This window comes from Poromitra crassiceps (genome assembly GCF_964638095.1).
Source record: "Poromitra crassiceps genome assembly, chromosome: 1".
Taxonomy (NCBI): domain Eukaryota; kingdom Metazoa; phylum Chordata; class Actinopteri; order Beryciformes; family Melamphaidae; genus Poromitra; species Poromitra crassiceps.
Genome location: NC_139623.1, coordinates 104,223,675 through 104,244,714, shown reverse-complemented (window position 1 = coordinate 104,244,714; position 21,040 = coordinate 104,223,675). Strand labels below are relative to the sequence as shown.

The window sequence follows — 21,040 nt, the reverse complement described above, 5'->3', positions numbered from 1 at the left end:
GCCAGGTAGGTCGCTGTATTGTAACAGTCTGTCAGTCACACAACCACAGTTTAACAATTAGCTCAATACACAGAAAGACTCCGAAATTACAAGCACAACAACTCTAAAACGCGCCGACAGGTCCAAAACTCCCCCTGCCCACCGACATCAGCTGCCCCAGCCCACAGCGCCACCAGCAATAAAACAAAATGTTTTAACTTACCAACGTTCACTTGATGACAAAACCCATTGTCTTGAAAAGCAACAAGCAAGCCCTCCAAGCTAGCCTAGAAATCCTTTGAAACTACCGCTGCGCGTCATTTCCTCATCACAATCCCATGAACCACATCTTCATAAACTCCTCCCTCCTTGTCGTCCGTCTCGTCTCCTGGTTGGCTTGGATTCCCGAATCCCTCGAAATATCCCACCCACAACTAACGCCACAACTAAATTATATTCTGATTGGTTAAGGCACCTGTCATCAAAATTGTCACCCTCATGTCATGACTAGAGAGGGATGGGATGAATCCATTAGTATTTTAGTGTTTTAATGAGTTGATGATGCTTTGGATTCATCCAGAAAACAACAGTCCGTCAGCTCAATCATCTCTACAATACTCCTGCTGCAATCAATAGTGAATCACAGTAACACCCGAGTGTTGGAGGAGCTTTCCTGATGAAAGGTCCATTTATTTGGCTCAAACATAAAAATGAACCCTTACTTATTACTTTGCATTGTCTGTTAGATTGGACATGGGGGGGGGGGGGGGGTAAGGCCCCAGACAAAAGTTACTGGATTTATTTGCTACTGCTGTTGTTGTTGACGTACAGTACTATTGATATTAACATTGCCAACTGTTGGCAGTCCGATTGATTGAAGCTTAGTGTTCAACTCCAGCATGTGTTGAAGAAATTTGGGCTAAGGCCAGAAATCCTCAGGGACTTCTACAGAGGCACCATTGAAAGCCTGCTGACTGGCTGCTTCACCACCTGGTACGGGAACTGCACCACCATGGACCGCAGGGCGCTACGGAGAGTGAGACGCGCGGCCCAGCATGTAACAGGATGTGAGTTGCCAGAACTGCATGAACTGTATAAACAGCGGTGCCTCAGGAGGTCCCTGAAGATCATCAAAGACACAAACCATCCCCACAACAGCCTGTTCTCCCTGTTACCCTCAGGGAGGAGATACAGGGTTCCAAAAGCACGCACAAATCGCTTGAGGAACAGTTTCTTCCCGCAGGCCACGAGACTTCTTAACATACACAAATAGTGTAGTAGCCGTACTGTACCATACTGTAGCTGCTACCATTACGTATGTCTAATGTTTAATTGTATGTTTAATAAGGTACATGCTATTTGCACCTGTATGTCAAATACGTCGAATTTAAAATGTTTAAGCACGTCTAAAGTATGCACACGACATGTGCACCTATGTGCAGTGAATATGCCACTGTCTCTGACTTGTCTTATCACTATACTGCCTTATTGTTGTTGTGTCTCTTGCTGTTTTTGCACTCATATGCCCTGTTATATTTGTACTATGTTGTAAACGGAGTCCACAGCACAAGAATTTCACACGTGATACTTGTACCATGGAGTGACAATAAAAATCTTGAATCTTGAATCAGTCCAGTTGTCATTAAATACACTTTATCACCACCTGCTTACAGTATACAGTAAGTTCAAAAGCAGGTATTCAGTTTTTAATCATGAAAAATAAAGTTGTATAATTTTAGTCATTTTTAACGAAGCAATTTTACTGTGACAAAATAATTCGAAATTCAATAGTCTGCAAATAATAGGTGTAGGCCTACATGGAAACAGGACAACTCTCTCATAATACAGTGAGTATTAATGATGTCGAAACCCCAGGTATGCAACATCCTCATGACTAGATTGACAGCCATGGTACCAGACACACCTGAGCAATGCTCCACTACTCCTTCAGGCCCTCTAGGATTTCCATCTGTAATTATGAATCCAAATAACCGGTAAGGGAGTGCTGTGCCAAGACAGGTGTGTCTTATGGAGGGATCTTGGTGTTAGCTGCAGCTGTCTTTTGTTATTAAGCTATTGGCAGCCATATCAACGGTTTCTCTCTTCAAACTAAAACCAAAGAAGAACCATCATTACATGGACATCTTGAACATTACATCACTGACCATAAAGAGCAGTAATGGCAAAGCAATGGTGGATTTGTTTAAGAATGTCTTTTAATGTTTTCCAGTTCAGATACACAACATACAGTGTGTAAATAGCCTCTATTTGAAATAGAAATATTGACTTTCATTCTTTCAACCCCTTCTGGTCATTATGCTCTCTCAAAGTATCTTGGCAGGTTACTGAATCAGTCTAAATGAAAAGAGAGACAAACAGGTGCAAGCCTTTATTTTAAACGTTGGAATAAGAAGATATTTGGATCCTTGCAATGCTTTTTTTTTCTCCATTTTCTTTTTTCTTACCTTAAGCCAACATCAAAACTGTAGTGTAAACATGTAAACTTGGTGAGTGTGCTTCCATATTCTGTCCCAAACCTATAGTTTCCAAAAAATACTGTCTTTGTAAGTACTGTTTTTGGAAGCCTGGGCAACTCAAATTTACAGCAAACAGGTGGGTTGATAATCGCAGAAAATGACTGAAACAGAATGAGCGTGAGATATAATTGTAAAAGATAGCAAAACAACCACAATGAATAGAGTCTGAAATAAGACTAAAAAGTACAAAGGATTTCACAACCTCTCACTTACGGGTTATACACTGTAGTAGGTTATGTCAATGCTCAAGACAACATGAGACACTAACAATTACGGAACCTTCGAAAGTGTCACAAGTACAATTCCTTTTTTGTGGTTTGTTTTGAACACCTTTTAAACCACGACTCGGCCTTCATTTCTCCGCCTCATGTCTTCCATATTCCACATTTTCCTACACCTGCATTCTCTGTAGCTGTTCTTTGGCTTTTTAACCAATGAAAGGACTCTTTTCATTCAAAGCTGCTTTCATGATTGATGGGATACTGCCAGATGTGTAAGTTATGTTTCAGACAGCCGTATGCAATAAGAGCCGTATGCATTTATTTCATCACAATATCTAGGCTAACCGGAGCCATAAGCATTCCTTTTCATATTTATGTTGACCTCAACCATGCTGTGATTTTTCGCTGACAGATTATTCATGTATGTTAATAAACGTATGCGTATGCCACATAACCTGTTGCAATTTGCCCTGGCCTTGAGATCTAGGAAAATGAAAGATAATCAAACATACACATAACTGCTAAAATCATTGAAATCGTCTAAACTTGCACCTGTTGTCACAAAGAAAATATTTTGGCCAATCACTCGAACCAAACGATAAACATAATATTTACAAATTCCAGTTTGTTCTCTTACACTTAAAAAATGTACAGTTTGTTTCATGTGTGGTTTTGTTCTTTTTGTCCTCTCAGCTCTCTCCAGTCCAGTGTGAGGGATGGCAGTCTGTCTGGGTCCAGAGTGTTATTATCCTGAGTAGACAGGATACAGAACAGGACCAAGGAGGAGGAATGGAACCCATTAAGCCTTGGTTTTGTAGTATAGTGTATGAGTGATGTCTGTCATTAAAGATTTTTTTCTTTTTCTTTTTTACTCAGGTTTTTTGAATGCATCCTCTGTGCATCGACAGGTCACTGTTGAGGAGCTATTTCACCATCGCCATCGGATCACTGTCGGCATTTCTCCAGTGTTGTCCTAATGTCACTTTCATATCAAGTGTTGTTCCGTTATTGTCCAGAGTGTGACCCGGCTCTGTGTTCAATTGTGCGAAAGATCTGAAACACGTGTACAAGGCTGTCTCCCTCTCCCGTTTGATCGTCCTTGGTCTAGCTTACCCTTACCCTCTCTCCCGCCTAGTAGAAGGGAGAATCTTGAAACAACAAAAGAGCAGACAAAAAGATAAGTGTCAGGCAGTCTTCAAACACTTGAAGCATGTGGTTTATGTCAGTCACAGACATCAACCTTGTTTTCGGGAGAATACAATTCTATTCATTTTTACCGTTGAGACTATTCATGTAAAGTAGTCTTTTTTTCTTTTGTATTTAGAACTAAAAAAAAAAAGTGCTATCTTCAGATGAGATTGAGAGACAATGACTGTGCAAACTTCACAGTTGCAAAGATAAGAGAAAGAGCAAAAAGAGGGGGGAAGAAGAAGGCTTTCATCAGTCTCTCTGGCGGTTGTTTGCGGCACAGCCTCAGTTAGGACATGAAAAAAATAAAGAGGAAATATTTACTCTCTTTGTTATATCATAGTTTTATACAATATTCATCTCTTAATACTTTAATACCTTTTCCAAGTACCACAAAGTGCAGTTGATCTAAAAATACAAAAAAGGAAATGAAAATGAAAATGATAAAAAAAAAAGATCAATGGTCAAACAAGGCAAAACATGAAAATCAAAATGAGAAAAAAATCTCTCGACACTCTTTAGAAAAAAAAATCATGCAAATATTCCAGACAGAAAACTAGTTCATAACTGTTCATATTCTTTTTTAACAAGGATATAGGCCTATTGAATCTGATTTCCCTTGAAGAAGAGACCAGCCACAGTGCAACACTAAAGTGTTAAAAAAAGAAGAAAAAATGGTGTGTGAATCAAAAAGAAAGATGAAGGGGTTGGCACTTTTTATAATGGTAATTCCTTTTGTAAGATAGTCAGGATGGGCCTCTCTAGGTGGTCCATTGGACCCCAGTGAGAGAGGAACTTTATCACAGTACTTGGCACCAAGAATGCTGGTAAAAACGAGATATCAGAATATCACTTTTTCATTCATATCCTTACAATTGATCAATAATACATCATTTACATTTGTGTTTTTGTATAAAAGACTCCAACTAGGAAAAACGGAGTCTAGAAGTGACTGCGAGCAAGAGGAAAGAAGTGGAGATGGAGAGGAAACAGGAGTGATCATGTTAACAATGTGATAGAAAAGAGCTACAAGAGCCCATGCAGAGAGAGTGAGTGTGAGGCAGAGACAGGAGGAGCAGCTGTATGGGCTGAGATGGGGATACTGACAGAGAGATAAAGCCATGGACACGGTTAGAGCCTGTGTGGCAGAGATGGAGTGAGTTCTAATGGGCAGCCTGGATGCCAGGTTGCATCCCACAGACTGAGTATGATTCAGTCATTTCCTGTACAGCCCAACAGTTAAAGCCCCAATCTGGAAATGTTTTGAACATAACAAATATGCGTATACAATCTTTTCCAAAGCTGGGACTAGCTGATGGGAAAATCACAACTCGGGCTCCCGCCGTAACTCAATGCACAGGTCAATTTATTTGTAATTGAGACAGATGTAAACCAGGAATGTTTTAAAATACATTTAAAACTCGTGCTCAGCTGTCAGAAAAGGTTAGTCCTTGTAGCCACAGCTCAGTCAGTACATTTCACAGTAAAACAAAACAAAAAAGTCCAAGGCCAGCTGCAGGGCATTAGCACTCACCACATGCTACCAAATACCATTTCCAGATTGGGCCTTTAACGCTGCAATTTGTAAGTTTCAAGAAATCGCCGCTTATGACAGGCTTGTTAGGGCATAATGTTGCATCCTACACAGCTGCTAGCTACTGTATCATCCTTTCGCTAAATGATGAATGGGAATGAATATTTGTATTCCATGTTAAACATAGTTTTACACTGACACAATAACACATGCATTCTAAGCAACCAAGCTACACACAAGCTGCATGATTGTGATCAGCTCTGTACCTCTTTAAGAGAGAGCTACCAGCTTGAAGCTGCATGATGGTGCCTCACCTCAGCACCACATACTAAAAGTGCTCTACTGGGGCAAAGTAATAACCATTGATGGCAGGCTTTTGGCAAGGGAGCGTTTTTACTCCATCCCCCTTGATTCATGATTACATTTGAGAGGTATTTCATTTCACTGCTTAAAATCTTACAAACTGCAGCTTTTTGAGGGCTTAATGAGAAAAGACAAACATAGAGAACAGTAAAGCATGGTGAAAGTGAAAGTGAAAGTGAAAGAAGAGAAGTTTGGGTGGTGCCTCTCTGTAAGCCCAGAGTTGGGTAGCAGAGGTTGTGCCTGGTCCTATACACGGGTGGTGGAATGTTGGTGTGGTAGCGCATTGTTGCTGTGGCTGGGGACAGGCGTAGTGGAGGGGGCCGGGACAGGGGGGTATGTGTTGAAGGGGTGGAGGGGCTGCATACCGCTGATGGTGCTGGGGATCATGGTGATGGTATTGGCTGTCATCAGTGGCACGTCCTCGGGCGCCCGCCGCAGGGCCAGCGTGTAGTCGGGCGGGCACACGGGCGGCCGCAGAGGCTCCAGGTCTCCGTGGACGCCGCGCGAAGGCAGAGGCGTGCCGTGCTCCAGCTCCACTCGTTGCTGCTTCATTTGCAGGGACATGAGCTCCTCCTCCTGGCTCAGCGCCAGGTCATTGTGAGGCGGGGCGCCCATGACTCCCATGCCGACTCCCATGCCCATCGCGGTGCCGCGTTGAGGGGACAGGCGGCGGTGGCGTCTCTGCAGGAGTTCGTGGCGCTTATCGCGTTTGTAGTAAAGTGCGGCAAAGGCCAGCACGTTGAGGAAGAGGAGCGAGGCGCCCACAGCCACCGTCACGCTCAGCTCGGTGGAGTAGTCCCGAGTCTCGTCCGGGAAGGGATTGATGCGAGGCTGCTCGGACCCGTATAGCTCGGCATCAGGGGGAGAGGTGGAGATGACGGGCTGCCTGGTGGTGCGGCCTCCGGGCTGAGGTACCCTCCAGCGGTTGGTCCCTGCAGGCGGCAGACGGGTGGGGATGGAGCTAATGATTTCCTCGTGGAGGCTGTGGAGGTGTGGCACCAGCTCCAGCCAGAAGGCCACCTTGTTGGCCCGGTAGTTGTCTCTGACACGAGGCTTCAAGCCAATATGCAAGTACTGCTTGTCTTTGGAGCTGAACTTGGTCCAGATAACTTCCTCAAAGCGGTTAGGCTTGGTGTGGATGAACTTGGTGTCCTGAGGAACGGGGAGGTTAGGATCCCTGCAAGAGATAGAGAGAAATAACAAAAACATTATTCAGTTTTTATATTGAGAATTATTAATCATGGCTAAGTTATAAACTTACCCTTACCTGTATTGCTAATTACTCAATATACCAATACACAGGATCTGATGTAGCTATCCCATGTGCTATTTGGGGTGAGCACCTATGTAGACATCTGGCTTGGATGTTAGAGGAAGAGAATGAAAGCAGGTATGTCATGTGCACCTCCCAACACACATGTTTTGTTAAAATAGGCCCCAACACTTCTGGAATCAATCCCTCCACCTCTACTCACAACATGTATCAGACATACTATATTCACCTACACTAGCCTGACTTTGTACTTGTACTTAAAGTCACTTAGGGTAGAGGCTAAAGCAGGGGTTCCCAACCTTTTTTGGCTCGTGACCCGATTTTGACGTCACAAAAATCTAGGGACCCTAGACATTCCAATTCCGGGAAAGGCTACACTACACCATCGATAATATCATCAGTGACATCGTCAGTGATGTCACATCTATGCTTCTTTTTTCCCTCAGAATTCTGACTTTAAAGCCCCATTCAGCAAATTTTCCAAGTTTTGCTATTGGAGAAACTGCACCCTCTGAGTGCAATAGTATCGGTATCGATATCGCCGTTCAAAGTCAACAAAACACAGCGCCAGAAAGCTCTATGTACATGTTGTGACATCGGGTACTCACCACGTGATCAAATAATAATCCATAGTTACGTGAAACGTCATTTTCGTAGCAAATCCGCACCAAGTTACTTCCTTGTTTTACTGAACACAGCGCTTCAGCTGTACAGCGCATGCGCAGTATGTGCCAGGCTGCCACCAGGACGCAGGCATGAAATTGCTTAGTCCCAGGAGAGGCCTTTGGATGGCGGTGTGTGACCAATAGAGGTGACATTCTCTCTGTTATAAGTCACTGTACCATCTCCAATGACTAAAAAGCTGTTATATTAAGGTGAAAACAATGCTTATTGTGGCTTTAATCTGAGAATTCTGACTTTAATCTCAAAATTGTGACTTTATTTTCAGAGTCCTGATTTAGTTATAACCTCAAACATTTTCATACAAAAAAAAAAACATTTTATTTTAGAGATGATCACATTCACTTTAAACTGAGAAAAAAAAAAAAAAAAAAAAAAACGCAAGTGACCCTAATCATCTTCGCTAGTTTTAAATTGTGTGTGGTGTAAAAAAGAAAAAGAAAAATCAGGCGACCCTATTTGAATTTCAGGCGACCCCACTTAGGGTCGCGATCCTAAGGTTGGGAACCACTGCGCTAAAGGAAAAGGCCACACAGCATTTCGGAAACCCTCATAGCACAAAAATACATATGGTAAGTAAAATGAGTGGTGCTTGCATACTCGACCAAACATGCTACATAGTGCACACAAAGGAAATGCATCCCTTGCTATTTGAATACGCTTGCACTTGATATTTTTAGAAACTCCTATAATTGGCACTATACAGTACTAACCCTGTCTTGGCGAAGTTGGTCCAGTAGGTCATGACTACAGCACTGAGCATCACATCGTTCTTGGAGAAGTTACAGGGAAACAGGTCGGTTGCTCCCACCATGGGAATCCCAAACACATAGGGGATCTCATCTCCGTGAGCTGCGTCTGCCCACTCCGGCCTCGCCTCAGTCTGACAGTGGTGGTGGAAGGTGTAGAAGTAGACGGGGGACTGGAACTCAGCGTGCAGCTTGGCAGTGGCCACAGCTGGCGCCACCCACTGGTGATCTGTGAACAGAGCCAGGAGGGTCTTCCTACGCATGTCGCTGTTGTCCCTATCAGCCCAGTCGGTGTACATGAACTTTATAGTTTCCCTTAGGATATCTTTACCTAGGTAGAAACAAGAAAGCAAGGTGAGTACGTACTGTATAGAATGATAGCACCCATGGTTAATTGAAGCACTAGGTCGACCTGGGACCTGCATAAAATGAATAATTTCTCCTGTAAAAAAAAAAGAAGGATCTAACCATCAGGGTATCCATACAGATTGTCCACAAAGTTGGAGATGGTGTAGTCAAATGATGCTGCTGATATTCCCTCCTCTCCTTCACTGTCATCCACAAACTTCAGGCCCTCTCCCTGGTTGACACCCAGCAAGATGTCATAGTTTAGGAACTCCCCCTGGTGGCACAGCACACACACATCATGTCAGGACAGGAGTGTCTTTGAGTCCTTGAAAAGCGCTATATAAGTCCCATGTATTTTTATTTAGAATGCGGCAGTCATATCTGGCGACACCAAACACTACAAGACAAGCAGAATGGGGGCGGTTGAGCTTCTCAGAAAATGGAGTGAAGCCAAAGCTGACCTGCTGCATGAGGATCTCGGGGTCGTCGGGCACCACGTCTCCGTCCACCACAGGGCCGAAGGCGATGTGGTAGTGGGCGGGCTGGATGTCTTGGTCCACCAGCTCGCGGAAGCTCTTCCTCCTCAGGCAGTCCACCAACTCGGCCATGCTCCCCTGACTGCAGCCAACCTTCTTGGCCAGAATCTTGGTGTACGTCAAGGGTCGATAGTTGACTGACCAGCTGGAGATGGCTGAGCCACTCTGGGCGATGGCCCTCTGGAACAGACCTAGAGACACCAGGGCCATATGGCCATATGTGTATATGGGTATTGCTTCAAAAGAAAAACACATGATCACTTTCTCTCTCTCTCTCTCTCTCTCTCTCCCTCTCTCTCTCTCTCTCTCTCTCTCTCTCTCTCCCTCTCTCAGTTTAGTTCTTTTTTCTTGCCTTCTGACACACTTTTGCTAGCAGCTGACAAGGCCTTCGAGGCCTTCCAGGGTGAGTGCTTTAAATAATGCATATGTGGTTTATTATATGGAACGAGATGCCATCTAGATATCCTGCTGCTTTCCAAAGACTGAGAAAATCTTTATTAACATTAGGGTTGGAAAATGAAGCGGTTCTATCACATACAACAGGAGTCAGCAGCAAATTAATTAATTAATGAATTGGTGATAACTCTACACACAGCATCAGAGGATGTTAACAAGGACTTGTGGGCTGGGTGGCAGTATTGAAGAGAGAGAGAGAGAGAGAGAGAGAGAGAGACAATGCACTGCTGCACTGTTATGTAAAGTGTCTTGCTGTCCCTCTGTTTTATCTGCAGATTTTGTCATTAATAATTAAGCCCCCCACCCCACATTTTGCATGTGCCCCACCCCTGCTCCTCTCCCTGTGAAATCAATTAAGAAGCCTCTCCGCTGCAGCTCCAGCTATACTCCTCAACTCATCTCATCTCTCCTACACACACATACAGTACCTTCAGAAAGTATTCAGCCTCCTTGACTTCTGCACTTTGTGGTATTATAGACTGAATTCCAAATGTTGTCACTAATCTACAAACAATACTCAATAATGTAAGTGTATTGTCGTTGTTGTTGTTGTTGTTGTTGCTGTTATTATTGTTATTAATTTAGTATTATTATTATTATTATTATTATTATTATTATTATTATTATTATTGTTATTAGTAGTAGTAGTAGTAGTAGTATTTATTTGTTTGCAGTGACACTCCAAACTGAGTTAAGCAGGGACACAATAGAATACTTTTGCAAAACGCATTACATCACACATACTGTATAATTGTGGATTAAAAAAATAAATACTGTAAAAAAGTACATTTTTAAAAGTGTTTTAAATGAGAGCTGATAGTTGGCCTGTAGTAGCAAAATAAATGAAATGCCTTGTTGATCCATCGATAAATGAGTTGCTCGTTTAAAATGAATAAGGATTTGTTTATTCCATCATCAGCTTCCCTCTGTACAGAGCGTCACAATATCAAAAGTCATTGTGCCCAGAACAAATGCATTTGGTGTCCAATTATACTCAACTCCAGCCCCCCTCCGTGTGGCTGGTGGCTGGTACAATTCCATCGGATGTTTCTCAAGACAGACAAAATAGGACCCTGATCTTTACAATAAGTGAAAACAAAACCTTCTATGTACCGGAAAGACAAAACACAATGTTATCTCCTCCTCTCCAGGTGGAATGCCTTTTCGACATAACAAACAGCTCTCAGAAGAGGAAAAGGCTCATCTCAGACACTCAAAATGAGTGCCTGAGATGTCAGCTATGCGTGTCAGCTATAGTTCAATCATGAGAGACTCGTAATATAATTTTAACAAACTTTATTGAATCAGAATAGACAGTTTGAGTATGGCGTATGACTCCATGATGTGACGCTCCTCTTGCTTATGAGAGAGGGGCGTCAGTGCTGTATGAGATAGGACATCCCCCCTAAGGGGATTTGTTTCCAACAGGAGTCATGACATTGGTGGTGATCTGGGGAGGTGGTGGGATGAAGCTTTTTGCTCTGGAGATGCTGGATGAATGCGTGATGCTGACACAAGGTGAGTGATGACTGCACAAGTGTGATTTAAGCTGTGGTGATGGGGCTTTATATAGTACCAGGAGAAGGGCATTTATGATGTCATAACTGATGTCATTTATGATGTCATAACTGATGTCATTTGGGAGAAGGGCATTTATGATGTCATAACTGATGTCATTTATGATGTCATTTATGATGTCATTTGGGTTATGACAGCATGGGGTGCTCTATTAATGCCTTATTTGGTCTTCCATGATTGAACTACAGTCTGCGACTACACTTCAATCATGAGAGACTCGTAATATAATTTTAACAAACTTTATTGAATCAGAATAGACAGTTTGAGTATGGCGTATGACTCCATGATGTGACGCTCCTCTTGCTTATGAGAGAGGGGCGTCAGTGCTGTATGAGATAGGACATCCCCCAAAGGAATTTAAAGTTATTTCAGGAACTGGGAGAGTGAAAACGGGGGTCATGGAGCTCGCCTGGGGTATGCTTTAGTCAGGTCGTGGGCTGACGGGGGGAGAATTTAGGCATGTCGGGAGATGAGGGGCTGACCGGGGTTTTTTAAGGCAAAGCGGGGTTGCAAGGGCGTGGATGTGGATAGCCCGGGCATGGGCGCATTGATGAGGAAAAGGAGAGTTTGATCACCACCAACGAAGTGCTTGTTGCCTCTTTAGTCATGGAAGGAGGGATCTTTGGGCTGATAATATGGTGTCTTGCTCTGGTCGAATGAAAGATGCATAGGCGGATGAGGACCAGCGCCCCAGTTGTTGAAGGGAGGCGGAGGACGCCCCCTGCATGGCTGCTGATGTGGCTGCTCCGATCCTGAAGGAGTGACTGGAATAGTTCTCTGCAGGGATGTTGCATTTCTGGAGTGTGGTCTTGAAGTGAAGGATGAACCAGGATCCTGTCATGTGATGATGGGGAGAGATGAGGAAAAGGGGGCCAAGGGCTGATTGAGGTTTATGCAAATGCCGGAATGATGGGTTATGCAGATTGTCGGACATTGGCTGACTTGTCAGGACGTGGGCTGACTGAAGTTTAAGCAGGATGCAGGGATAATGGGTTGAGCAAGTTGTCAGGATGTGGACTGACTTCTCGGGACGTGGGCTGACAGGTTTAAGCAGAATGCAGAGATAATGGGTTGAGCAAATTGTCAGGACGGGGGCTGACTTGTCAGGACATGGGCTGACTGATGTTTAAGCAGAATGCAGGGATGATGGGTTGTGCAAATTGTCAGGACGTGGGCTGACTGAGGTTAAGCAATGGCGAGGACACTTATGGGGTTATATGCAAATTGCCCGGGCATGGGCACCAAACGGGGATTGGGAGAGAAGACCGCCACCAACGAAATGCATTAATACTTCCTACCAATCATGGAAGGAGGCATCTTTGGGCTGATGATATAGCAGCTTGCTCTGGATGGATGTAGGACGCATGGCTGATGAGGACAGCAGCCCAGTTGTTGAAGGGAGGACCCCCCCGGGAGGGGACCACCCCCCCCAAAAGAAAAAGGTCAGCGATGACCTGCATTTTTTAAGGTCAGTAATGACCAAGGTCGCAACAACCTGCATGAGCATAGCCAGCAATGGCTTAAAGATGCAATATTTAACCTTTAGCATTATATTATTATGGCATGAAAATGTCTAAAGATGAGTAGACATAATGTTATATTCTTTAGTTGTGCACTTACTTTATCCCAAATTGTATGAGGCAAAGATAGGCTTGATATTTTTCTCATAGTTTTCCTATCTATCCGTTCTATTCCTAATAGATGCACGTTCTGATTTGTGCATTTTGACATTTGGAATATTAAAGGTGGGCTGACCATTGTTAATAAGTACGTTTTCCCCTTGGATTTGACTTTAAGTTGCGTGTCTACAGTATGTCTATTATGGGCCTTTTTCATTTGTTTTGACAGTCGTGTACTGTCACTTCGGGAGAGTTGCACCCGCACCCTCGGCTGAGCTGTTGTACGGTGGACTTAGTTCAGTTGAGGCAGAGACTGGCTGTGGAGACACGCGGTTTTCGTGCCATGACCTTTTTGATTAGTTTTGACGTCCAGCGGGAGGGGGAGCAGTGAATGTGCTGCATCTGTAGAAAGTTTTAAGTCGTCGGCAGACGAGACGATTTTGTCGTAGAAAAATGAGATTCCGTTCCAATTTTCTAAGAGGTGTGCCCAGGGGGTATACTTTTGCTGAAGCCACTGTGCTGTGCCCGGCTATATGCTTTGCTGGAGCCACTGTGCTGTGACCAGGGAGGAGCTCTGCTGAAGCCACTGTGCTGTGACCGGGGATATGCTTTGCTGAAGCCACTGTGCTGTGACCAGGGAGGAGCTCTGCTGAAACCACTGTGCTGTGACCAGGGATATGCTTTGCTGAAGCCACTGTGCTGTGACCGGGGAGGAGCTCTGCTGAAGCCACTGAGCTGTGCCCAGGGATATGCTCTGCTGAGCCACTGCTGTGACCGGGATACAGTGTTGCCAGATGGCAAATGTTGAATTATCGTACCAGAGGGTCAAAATTATCGTTTTTGGAGTGAAATTATCGTACGCCCCCTCCCCAGCGCGCGTGCCTTCGGCGCGCCTATGTCGGGGGGCTGCGCTAATCACAGGCTACTTTTTGGACTTGGCATGATTTTTCAACACTGTGGTCTCAGCCTGCGTTGCAACAACAACAAAACACCCTGCACGTATTAGCTGCAAATATGTTTGTTTGAAGAGATGATTGTATAAACAGATAGAGTGATAGACGTAGGATTCGTCTAAGTGTCACGAAATGATGAGATTCTCGTACGTTTGGGGGATTTGGGGATTATTGATCGTACATCGTACAGAGGTCAAAATTATCGTACAGGTACGATAATTATCGTACGTCTGGCAACGCTGCCGGGATATGCTCTGCTGTAGCCACTGTGCTGTGACCAGGGATGTGCTCTGCTGAATCTACTGCGCCGTGACCGGGGAATGAGCTCTGCTGACCTGACGAGTTATGCATAACGGAAAGCCGGGTGATGCTGCACTGCACATTAAAGCCGTGGTGGACTGGGAGGAGCACCTTTTGTTTATGATCGAGACTGAAGCTTCGTATGCATTTGCAATACCAGAGTAAATCTCGTAGAGGAAGATCGATTCCCTACTGGGAGAAAGTAGGGAACTCATGGTGCCTCTTTTCTGCAACCATTCACCTCTAGAACTTAATTCAAGCATATGCTGAAGCCAGAACCACCCGCAAGCATTTTTCGGTTGAAAAGACGTTTAAATTTGAAAGTGAAAGTTTTTTCACCCGCTATTTGCAGACGTTTATTGAACTTCAGATTTAGACCATATTTCACCAGGATCTTAAATTAAAATATCAGCGCGCACACGGGATTCGAACCCCGCTTTCCCACATTCAAGCCAGTCCGCTCTAGCGCTGAGCTATACATTTTCTTATATTTTGAAGGACGGCAACAGCAGAACTGATGATTATCGGCATTTTGCCTGAAGCATGCGACGGGAGACGATAGTGTCGCATCTTGCATTTGCAATGCGCATCTTTGGCAACGCTAGACCAGCCACGCGCATGCGCAGTATAGCATGGAAGGCCGGTGGCTAGCCAGGTAGCTAGCGCGCTACTCAGCATGGCCGGAAAAGTTTACAAGGGTTATACTTTATCTAAATGACTGGGATTGGATCGATGGATTGGATGCGTAAGAGAGGAACCATGCTATGAAAAAGAAAAGGTTGACTGGAAACTGGGACTAGAGGCATGTTGTTAAAACCCGAATGGACACGGGAGAGGGAAGCGGCCGTATGCCGTATGCCGTATGCTAAGGGATTGGCACCCGGCCTGAAATGAGTGCAGCAGCAATGCCGCAACGTTGACTGAAACCAGGGACTAAATGCATGTTTGATAATACCCGACCGGACGCGGGAGAGGGAAGCGGCCGTATGCAACAGGGCAGAGTTGCTCGGGGATTGGCACCCGGCCTGCAATGAGTGCGGCCGCCGGAAGAGATGCCGGCTGAAAAGGGGGGATACGACCTGAAACCTGGGGCAGGGCTGTTTGGGCTGCTGCCGTGGGGAGCGTGGGGCTCGCGAGCTGGAGCCTTGGCGCGTCCGCCGAGGAGCCGGCAGTCGTGGTGCGCTTCGCTGGGCCTTTCTTGGAGGTGGACTTCTGGGCTCTTTTGCTGCGGCCACGGCCTCCGGAGTGCTGTGCGGACTGAGATCCGGGGGAGGTGGACTTCTGGGCTCTTTTGCCGCGGCCGCGGCCTCCGGAGTGCTGTGCGGACTGAGATCCAGGCGAGACGAGGACCTCCTTGACGTTGGATCTTCTTTTGCGGCCGCGGCCCCTGGTGAGGGGAGCGTCCCATGAGACGCCTGTGACGCCCGGAGATGGAGCCTGGGGATTGGGGATTTGCCCGAGGCTGGCCGGGGCGTTGAATGTGCTCTGGAGGAAAGCGTCCACGGTGGAGCTGAAACTTTGCTGCTCGTTTTCGGACTCGGACATGGTGCTGGACTGAATGAAGCTTTTTGCTCTGGAGATGCTGGATGAATGCGTGATGCTGACACAAGGTGAGTGATGACTGCACAAGTGTGATTTAAGCTGTGGTGATGGGGCTTTATATAGTACCAGGAGAAGGGCATTTATGATGTCATAACTGATGTCATTTATGATGTCATAACTGATGTCATTTGGGAGAAGGGCATTTATGATGTCATAACTGATGTCATTTATGATGTCATTTATGATGTCATTTGGGTTATGACAGCATGGGGTGCTCTATTAATGCCTTATTTGGTCTTCCATGATTGAACTACAGTCTGCGACTACACATCATAATTCAACAGAGTCAACAATGACAAACAACCAATCAATAAGCAGTCAATCAATCATTTTACTCTCACAGGCCCTAATTTTGACGAGTCTTAGGCTGGCTTTACACGGTGAAACCTTCACGCAAATGTAGTTGGTTGAAACTGAGGTGAAACTAAGTTGCAAATGTTTTGCATGGTCTGAAGCCCTCTGCAACACACTTGAGTGAAACTTGTCTAAAACTCAGCTCCACACAGAAAGGACTTGGGACGGACCGGGATATGAACCCAGGACCTTCTTGCTGTGAGGCAACAGTGCTAACCACTGAGCCACCGTGCCGTCATTCACTCCATACAGTAATCTACTATAGGAAGAGAAAATGAAAAACAATGACAGATGAATCATTACCAATCTAGCTAGCTTGTTTTAGTGAAACAATAAACTACCGTGTCGCATGAGACTTGATTCATTTGAATTGTTTTGTGTAAATGTCAAGTTGCATGAAAAGTATGTTTCATGCAATTTGCAACCTGCAACTAGTTGCCTGAAGGTTTCACCATGTAAAGCCAGCCTAACAGGCGTGTAAAGTGTGAAACTGCTTGCTATCACTTGGGTTTCATTGCAAGGTATAGTTGGGTATCATTAGCATAATGATGGAAACTACTGTAGTGTTATGCTTGTAAATTATATAACCCAGGGGAGCATATATATGTGGAAAAGGAATGGCATAACGATCATGTACAATTTGTTAGGTGGTGTTACATTATTTCATAAAGCATTTGTGTTCTGGATAATCACTGTTTTGATTGACAAATTTATTCTCCTTTTTGTCTCAACGCATTTTATTATGATTACTGACAGTACTTTGTTCCAGAAAACAATCACAGCCTACAGTAACAAGCTGAGTCTTTCCGCTGCAGTGCTGTAGGGCGTGTGTGCAGAGCATTGTCACTGAGGAAAATACCGGAAATAATTAGGTAAATATTGCACTTTTGGACGCACAGTGCAATCATTTGGGTACAAAGCACCTACAGTATGTTATGTTGCACACGCTGTTTGGAGAAATTTGGTGGATATTTATGTATTTTTTTGAAGCTGTAAAAAGATCTCTCTGTAGTCTAGGAGAAGGCTCAGGCTGAACAACGGTGGCTAACTTGCTTTGTGTTTTGGTGGTCCTTCAAACAGAAACTCCTGACATGAGGGTGAGTAGATAATGACTCAAATGTCATTTTGGGGTGAACTATTCCTTAAGGTATGGATAAGGCCTAGTAGTCCAATAACTTAGCCTCAGCTTAATGTAAGATTAACTTTCCCCAAAGGGACATGGGTCATTCCTTCACCCATGTTTCCTGCTAATGCCTGATATAAAAGAATAGCTAAGCAACTGTTCTTAATACACAAAAAAAGCTGTTATCAGTGATGACAGAGCAACATTATTTGTATCTGTGATGACTCATCACACATACAAATAATGTTGCTGTACATCGTTATCCTCTGGTGGCGTACACTCTGTTCTTGTTGTGATTGATGGAATACTGTAGGTGTGAACACCGCTTCCTTGTTTTACCTGTTTCCAAACTCTCAAAGTCCTTGAGCATATTAGAAGCACACCACTGGAGAAACAGACATCTGCAAACTCTGTGACACTGTTGTTTTTATCAGTCTAATAACATGCACTGTAAAGAAATACATTACCCACACTTTAATAATGGTAAATCAATCCCTAGACAGGGTTTATGACTACTAACATAACAGTGACCATGAGAGACCCTTACCCTCGGAGTGGTGGGAGAGGATGAGGAGGTTGACACAGGAGGCGCCAGCTCCTGAGCCAAAGATGGTGATTCTTTCTGGGTCGCCTCCAAAGTGGCCAATGTTTTCATTGAGCCAGCGTAGGGCCTGGATCTGGTCCAACAAGCCATAGTTCCCTTTAGCAGACTGGTCCCCTGTGCTCAGAAAGCCTGCAGGGTAGAAGACCAAGCAGAGAGCGAGAGAACGTTTACAGATGATGTGCTAATGGAGGAACAGGACAGAGATTTGAGGGGCGTACCATAAGATAATCAAGTGTTTCTTGCTTTTTTTAATATCCCCAACAAACAGGAAGTGGTATTCTGTCATTGTCAGGAGGAACTTCTGAAGCTCCAACTCTCTGCAGACCTGCGGAGCCTTCATGGAAACGCTGCCAAATTACTCAGCAATAATATGCCATTTTAATACCCATGCTGTAAATTCAGCAGTTAAGCAAGCTCATCAACTCTCTCTCAAACACTCAAACACACACACACACACACACACACACACACACACACACACACACACACACACACACACACACACACACACACACACACACACACACACACACACACACAGACAATATATCTTGCACTTATAATTGAAAATTGCAATGCCAATGTAGAAGCACAGGCAAACTCACACTTAGGCGGCCCCAAGTGGCAGCAAGACTTAACTGTTTGAATTTTTGAACATTTGTATGACTTCAATAATCATGTAACGCAATGTCAGTAAACTACACACTCCTTGGAAAATAAAATATTTTGGCAGCAGGTTCACCAATTGTTCATGAATCCAAGTTGAGTTGAGAGTTGAGAACTCACTCAATGCTATTTATAGGAGCAAGTTTGGTATTTTGTAAGTTTTGATTTGTCGCTTTCTGTGGATGGAGCAGATGTCCCAACTATGACCATACCCAGTACCATTTTGGCCTAAATTTATCATATGGTGTCTCAGTTAGAGGATGCTGCAGTCCCAAATCTCCCAATTGAGGTTGATAATAAAAAAATATTTTTAGATAAAAATCTGATAGATATTGTTTGTGTCTTCAAACAGCACATGACCTGCCCACTGTAGGCCTACAGTAGATTGTTTGAACTCAAGACACCTGCAAGACACAAGAAAACCTGTCTGCCTGCTTACTTGTGGCCTCTTGCAGATTTCGGCTTATTTCTTTGAAGGAATGGCATCGGGTGTCAACCTGGTAAACTTGGCAAATCCACGGACTGTTGAATGACATTCTTTCCAGTCCACTGCTTAGGGACACTGAATCTTAATGGAGCCGACTGATACTTACTTCCCAATAAAATAGCCGAGCTCCACCTAAATTTAGATTGCCATGTTAGTGATTTTGGCAGTCACAAAGTCATTAGCTTCTCAAAAATAACATTTATTGTGTGGGAGGAGGGAGGGTGGTGTGATTATTGCTGGGATTAGCAAAGCGCAGACAAAAAAATACAACCAGTGATATTTACCGTCATTCTAAAATGTACAGGACGGACAACCCCCTCTGTATTTGGCACAATGCACCGATTCATGCTGTGCACATTATACACACACGTTTAGAGACCATACACACAGAAAGGTGTAAACTTGCATTTGTCAATGAAATGGGCCTTTAAAACTGTAGCAGGTGGTTTGAACTGGATACTTAACTCCAGGTAAAAGGCTGGATGGTCAACATGCTGACTGAATGTGCACAGTGACTAAATAATGAATGAATACTTATGTACTTTGATATACAGCCTACAGTCGATCCTTATCTTGCACTGCCCCCTTGAACTGTGTGTGATTCAGCGTACTGTGCTACTCATCTAAGTTGTTGATATTTATGTCTCTGCACCCAGGCCCGGTTCTACGGGGGTGCAAAAGCATGCATTGCACCCTTATTTTAATTGTCTGCATGCTCAGTTGAAAAGTAAAAAAAAAAAAAAAAAAAAAAATTTTTTTTTTTTTTTTTTTTTTTTTAAATAAATGCTACAGCTGCACACTTACTGTTTAAACTTGAATTATCGTTGTTGTTTTTCTTTGTTCTTTGATGTGATTTTATGGCTTTTTGGCACCTATATGTAACCTTTTAAGGTTGAGATAATTGTATTATCATTATATGGTCCAAATATTTCAGTAAAGCACTTGAAACACTTGAAATATTCTTGCTTGGGTGGTATCATTCTACTTGAAATGATGGTCAAATGCATTATTTTTAGTAAAATAACATGTCAAATTTTTCGGGCGGCCGGCCGAAGGCCGGCCGCCCGAGTGGGCCCGGCCTTCGGCCGGGCATCTGCACCCCTTCCTATCTTGGATGCACCCTTAGTCATCTGGTTCTGGAACCGGCCCTGTCTGCACCGCAAGGGGACACATTCTTCTGTATTTCATGAATAAAGTGATCCCGGCTCAGTGGATTTGCTTGTGTGGGAACATACAGTGTGTTTTATATACTGTAACAGGATATACTGTAACAAGGATTAGGATACAGTGTGTGTGTTTTATATACTGTAACATGATATACTGTAACAAGGATTAGGATACAGTGTGTGTTTTATATACTGTAACATGATATACTGTAACAAGGATTATGATACATTGTGTGTTTTAAATACTGTAACATGATATACTGTAACAAGGATTTGGATACAGTGTGTGTTTTATATACTGTAACATGATATACTGTAACAAGGATTTGGATACAGTGTGTGTTTTATATACTGTAACATGATATACTGTAACAAGGATTTGGATACAGTGTGTGTTTTATATACTGTAACATGATATACTGTAACAAGGATTAGGATACAGTGTGTGTTTTATATACTGTAACATGATATACTGTAACAAGGATCCTTTTCAATCATTGCGGTTTCCACAATACAGATTTACAATGACACAGAGAAAAAAGACACACATTGCTGAATTAAATCGTAGGGTATAAAGGGTGGGCGGTGAGAAGTGGGACAATGGAGATGAGCTTATAAAGAGAAAACATCGCATGGATGCAACTGGGACGTATCCTCAGTGATGTACCCTGGGGTCATAGGATGTTTCGGGTCTCGCAACATCATACACCCTCGCCCAGGTGA

The 21,040-nt window shown here is 43.9% G+C and overlaps 1 protein-coding gene across 1 annotated transcript in view; it reads right to left on the bottom strand.

Annotated features, from left to right (window-relative positions):
* Positions 1-6,068: 6,068 nt before the first annotated feature.
* Positions 6,069-21,040, bottom strand: part of nlgn2b (neuroligin 2b) — a gene marked incomplete at both ends in the record, with an annotated part of 81,296 nt that continues 66,324 nt past the window's right edge. Inside the window, 5 exons of the mRNA XM_083646721.1 lie at positions 6,069-6,999; positions 8,490-8,856; positions 8,994-9,147; positions 9,335-9,600; positions 17,942-18,127. Coding sequence (XP_083502847.1) covers positions 6,069-6,999; positions 8,490-8,856; positions 8,994-9,147; positions 9,335-9,600; positions 17,942-18,127 — 1,904 coding nt within the window. The remainder of the gene's footprint in view (positions 7,000-8,489; positions 8,857-8,993; positions 9,148-9,334; positions 9,601-17,941; positions 18,128-21,040) is intronic.